Consider the following 5,793-nt stretch of genomic DNA (forward strand, 5'->3'; position numbering starts at 1 on the left):
TCCAAACTCACTGATACAGAGCTGGCAGAAGAACAAAACTCTTCCACCCCGCACGTTGTGGTCATGGAAACAGATGTTGCTTCCGAAATGGCCATGGCAACATGGGCACATCAAAAGTCCGGACACCTTGGAGAGAAGGGAACTATTAGGTGAGCACATGACAGAGGAATACATTGTACTGTAGATATGGTAAAGACAGTAATCAGTAATTGTCATTTATGTAAACTAGCTCTCACATCAGCGCAGCAGATGCCCCCAATTTTTGGTAAAATAGCCAGAGGCAGGTTACCAGGTCAGATATGGAAAATAGATTATATAGGCCCTCTACATTGTCTAAAGGATGTCAATATGTGTGTACCATGGTAGATACCTATTCAGGGTTGTTAGTGGCTTATCCTTGCCGGAAAGCCAATCAAGAAAACACAATTAGAGCATTAGGATTAATTACATTATATTACGGACACCCTATATAAATACAGTCAGACAGGGGGATTCATTTTACAGGTAATATGATTAGGGATTGGATCAATGATAACAATGTTCAATGGAGACTACATGTAGCCTATCATCCACAGGCCTCAGGACTTATAGAAAGGATGAATGGGTTATTAAAAACCCAATTAAAGAGATTAGGATATCAGTCATTGCGTAGGTGGAGAGAACATTTAACTGAAGCCTTACAAATTTTGAACAATAGACCCATAGCTTCACATACTACACCCCTGAATAGGATGCTGTATTCCACTCTTGAAGCAAGTGACAAAATTTGTACCCTCCAGTTTTGGACTGTTAGACCTGGAGTACAGCTTCCTATAAGGGCCACTGATGGATCTGCTGGACTAGATGTATATTGCCCTAATGAATGCAAATTAGATCCACAAATAGTGAAACCTATTCAAACTGGTTTGGGGGTGATTATTCCAAAGGGATATTATGGACAGATTTGTCCGCAATCAAGTTTGGCTCTTAAGACTATCGGGGCGAAATTGGAATATTATTATTAAACCTTGGAAAAGAAGCTATCATTCTCCAAAACGGGGATCATGTTGCTCAATTGTTAACTATTGCAATTAAAATGGAGGCTCCACAGTTAATTGATAGACCCCTGCACCATTATGGCCGAAGTGAACAAGGCTTTGGGGCAGCTAATGTAATTAAAGCTGGTATGAGAATCTGGTGGAAGAAACCACTCCAACCAATAGTAGGAGCCACCGTAATAGCTGCAGGGAAAGATAGTATTTTACAAATACTAGTGGATGGTTATGAACATCCAATCTTCGCTCCTCGAGACCAATGTTTTAGGAGAGAATAAAGATTATTTTTATTTCCACAGGACCTAACCTGGAAGAGTATCGCCATTCTATCTTTGGTATGGTACGGACAAACTGCAATAATGTCAGTGAAGAGTGACCGTCCAACCACTGTCGTCATGGTCCAGTGGAAAAATGCAACTTCAATGAGAAAACAAGATAATTTCACATGCAGCGAAAACTCTCTGTGTAACATTTGGAATTTTACATTTTCTCCTTCCCCTGTCATTCGATATGACACAGATACCGGGTTCACTAAATATTATAAAACTCCTTTTTGGGTGATGAATGCCTCTGTAATTAGCATTACCATTCAAAATCACACTGGAATCCAATGTACTAATTATACTTTCCCCCAAAATATAGTTAGTAAACAAGTGGCTTGAGATATCATACAAACACAAAAGTTTACTAGCACTACATTTTGGAATTTATCCTTACCCAATAACAGGGCACTGGGACTAATTTGTATGAATGCAACCAAAATTGAAAACCGCACTGACATGGTAATTATTATGGCATTTATCCATACTAATCCTACTTCATTAAATGCCTCTTTAGTAAGAAATATTAGAGAATGCAAAAATACCAGTTTAGAACATAAGGAAATGACATATGAATGGAAAATTAATTTTCCTATTTTACCCAAATGTAGGACCCGAAGATGGCTGGATCAACTATTAGGGGGGCGGGAACTACATTAGGTATTGTAAATACTATTGATTCTGAAATACTGGCTGGCAAACAAGCATCTTTTGGCTCCGGAGTAGTGGATGTATTTAGATGGGAAGGTAAATGGATGCCAAATACTGTACATAATCATGAACTAACCTTACGATATGATCAGTTAATGTTACATGTTGTTAATGATACTATAATACAGCAATATACTTTAGATAGTAATGTTTCTTCAGCCTTACATTGGACTATTTGTGAGATTCGTGTTTTGTCTTTTACACAACAAAGAATTAATTTTATCCAGCAGTTACAATTACGAAATACCTCATTGATTTTTGTATTATTTAATAAAACCACGCCCTTAGATAGAACATGGTGGAATTTTGATATAAAACAATGTTCTGATTTCTCCTGTGAAGGGTTGCTTACGTTATTTGATGTAAGGAACTCTACCATAATGTGTCCTTTCACTGTGATGCCTTTGGTATTAGGACCCCAATTATGGTTTCCTACTTACTATGGGCAACAAATAGATGAACAGAACAAAACATACGTGTTAAAAAATTGTAAACAAATTCAACATGGACAAGTTTGTCCATCTCCTTATGCGATCTATGAACCATGTTCTCTACAACATACCTACAATCTGTGCCAATGGACTGTTCAACCTCAAGGTTACACTTTTATACAAGAAATATTACATAAATATGTCTGTGTTGCTAGCAGTACTGTTGAACTTGTGATTCCTGCTATTCAAGCTCCCTTTTCAGTATGTTTACAGAATGTTAGTGTGTTGCAGTGGGCAAATAATGCAACTTATCATTTTTATGAACCCTGGATATCAAATGTAAATGTTAATCTTTCTTTTGCCGATGTACTTACTCCAATTATTTTATTACCTTCTGTAAAGAAAGCCATGCAAAATATAGCAATCCTAAATAAAGCAAATCAGCAACGTAACCTTACCTTGCTGCAGCATAAAATAGATACTGAATTTTTAAATACTAACTTGCATTCAGTGGCAGATCATATTGAAGCTACTACTGCACACCTTTGGTGGGATGCTTTTACCGGATGGAGCGCTACAGCACGAAAGGTGTTTCTTCATCCCTTAATCTATATTTGTTCAGTTATCCTTATGTTAACATTTCTTAATTGTGGGTTTACCTATTGTGTATACAAACGAACACTCTCTCCCTCTATTCAGATGACTTCTTATTCGGAGGTACAGACTTAAGGATCCAGGGGTGGACTGTTATGCTTCAGCATATTACTGACATGAATCCTCAAGTCTGCTTATCTGAAATTCTGCTTATCTGACCTCCTTGTCCTGAGTGTTACCTTGACAGCACCAAAAGGACAGTAAAGTCTGTTTATCTGACATCCTGATTTCCTTTGCCTGCTGTCGCCTGGATAGCATCAAAGAGACAGTAAACTGCAACACCTCCTTGCTTATCTGACATCCTGACCTCCTTTTTATCTCCAAAGGACAGTGAAACCAGATGGTTTCTGCAATAAGCTTGCTTATCTGACTTCCTGACCTCCTTTATCTCCAAAGGACAGTGAAACCAGATGGTTTCTGCAACAAGTCTGCTTAGCTGACATCCTGATTTCCTTTTGCCTGCGTGTCTCTCAAATCACATCAGTAAAGCCAGATGGGAAACCGGGCTCTGTAACACCTCCTGGATAACATCAAAGTCTGCTTCTCTGACATCCTGACTTAACAAAAGACCAGGACCGGGGGGTGCCTGAATCGTAATAACAGGACCAGCTGTTCTTATTATGAACTCAGCAGTCTCTCATCCTATATAAACGGAATTCTGCCTCTAACCTTAGAATCCATTTTTCGTTGCAACTAAGGGACAGCCCGTGTCGACCCTCCTATCAATTGCAAGGATTCCCGATTGTGAAGGATGGTGTTGCCCAGACTTACGGTGATGTTATTCTATTTTCATATTCATCTATATATATAAGTGTAGTAAACTGTTATTGTTTATGTTTTATATTGTCTGTGTGCTTTTCTGAGTGTCACTGATCATCCCATTTGACAGAAATAAGTGGCGGAACAGCTAATAACAAGGGTTCTAATACAATATCAAAAAGCAAAGGAGATAGTGGACAGCCTTGTCTAACCCCCCTCCGCAAAATAAAACGCTCTGATAAATTATTATTAATATACAGTCTTGCAGATGGGGAGCTATACAATGTTTGAATCATTTGTATGAATCCTGAACCTATACCAAACCATTCTAATGTTTGATACATAAAGGTCCATTCCACCCGATCAAAAGCTTTCTCTGCATCTAAAGACACAGAGAAAGCTGGTTCATTCATGGCTTTTGTTAAATTTAACATATGAAAAGCCAACCTAGAATTATTAGATGAATGTATAAAGTAATAAAAAAGAAAATTAAGAATATATCCATCCTATGGATATATTCTTAATTTTCTTTTTTATTACTTTAGATGTTACTAAGGCTGTGTATAAGTCTCCTACATTCTCTTGCAATTCTAGTCCTTCAAAGTCCACCTTAAAAGCCTTTCCCTCTCGTGGTAAGCCCCTGTATGATGTCATTAAAGGGGGTGTGACTCCTGGCACCAGTATTCATTTTAAAAGCTTTCCCCTGCTCCTAAACCACCTCCCTCACCCCAGCTGATGTCTGATGTAAAGTGCCCTGGATATGTATTTGTTTTAGAGCTTCCCCCATGCACCCTGAAAGTTTTTGACATTTCTTTTAACAGTCCCTTGTAATTTTTGTGTCTGTTCTTCTAGAATACCTGTTACTCTGGTCTGATCTCTCTCCCACCAATTGAGCCTCCCCACCCCTGCTGTGAGATCAGGCAGCTCATGGCAGGTCCTGATGGAGCTGTCCTGATGGAGCTGTCCCTCTGCCACATCTCTTCCTGACGCGGCAGAGAGAAGGCCCCGGTAGAGCCAGTCGTGAGCAGCCTGTTCACAGTGCTGCGTCTCTGCTGCCGTTACTGCTGCTCTGGGAAGCCCGCTGGTATGCCTGATCTGGGGGGAGGGGTGTCATAGAGAGGCCAGATCCGCATAGGGGAGGAGGAATGGATGCTAGACCACAATTTGGAGGGGAGAAAGAGGAAACATGGATACTAGGCCCTTGGGAGGGAAGGAGAAGAGGGAACATGGATCCTAGACTGCAAGTCATGGAGAGGGTAAAGGAGAAGACATGGATGCTGGAATGCAAGTGGGGGGAAGGCAGGTACATGTATGCTAAACCTGCAGGGAGAGGAGGAGAGGGGAGGGGACATGGATGATGAACTAGTAAGTAGAAGGGAAACAAGATGAGAAGGAGAAGGAAGAGATGCTTGAGTAAAGAAAGAGAGAGATGCCAGACCATGGAGATTAAGGAAGACATTCAGGGTGCAAGTGACAGGTGGTGAGTGGGACAGGATTCTAGATCCACAAGGGGGGTTGAGGGAATAGTAGAGAGAGGAAGAGAGAGTGACCAAGACCAGAAATTGGAGGGAAGGGAGGTAGAGATTATTAGCCAGTCGAGAAATGGAGAGAGAGGTGCCAGACTATGGGAGCCAAGGAGGGTATTCAGAGTGCCAGTGAAAGAGGGGTGAGATTTAAAGGGAGGCAGAATTGCAGTTGGAATGAGAGAAAACTGAGGAGGCTGGAACCTGAAAATGGAAAAGGCAGAAAGGAATTTCAGGCCTCAGGATAGGAGAATTTTGAAATATTTTGCACAGAATTTTCAAAAAATGTGCACAGAATTTCCAGGAGTAATTTGTCCCTTCTCTTTGTTTTTAGCTTGCGGGTGTCGGATTCATCTTTTGT

At 40.3% G+C, this 5,793-nt stretch overlaps 1 protein-coding gene across 1 annotated transcript; it reads left to right on the top strand.

Moving 5' to 3' along the window:
- LOC117366003 lies at positions 1-3,513 on the top strand. Its single transcript, XM_033957015.1, has 2 exons — positions 1-149; positions 1,334-3,513. Exon 2 carries the CDS (start codon positions 1,975-1,977, stop codon positions 3,223-3,225), a length of 1,251 nt encoding a protein of 416 aa, XP_033812906.1. The 5' UTR covers positions 1-149; positions 1,334-1,974; the 3' UTR covers positions 3,226-3,513.
- Positions 3,514-5,793: the final 2,280 nt, after the last annotated feature.

Source organism: Geotrypetes seraphini, chromosome 8, assembly GCF_902459505.1.
Source record: "Geotrypetes seraphini chromosome 8, aGeoSer1.1, whole genome shotgun sequence".
Classification (NCBI taxonomy): Eukaryota; Metazoa; Chordata; class Amphibia; order Gymnophiona; family Dermophiidae; genus Geotrypetes; species Geotrypetes seraphini.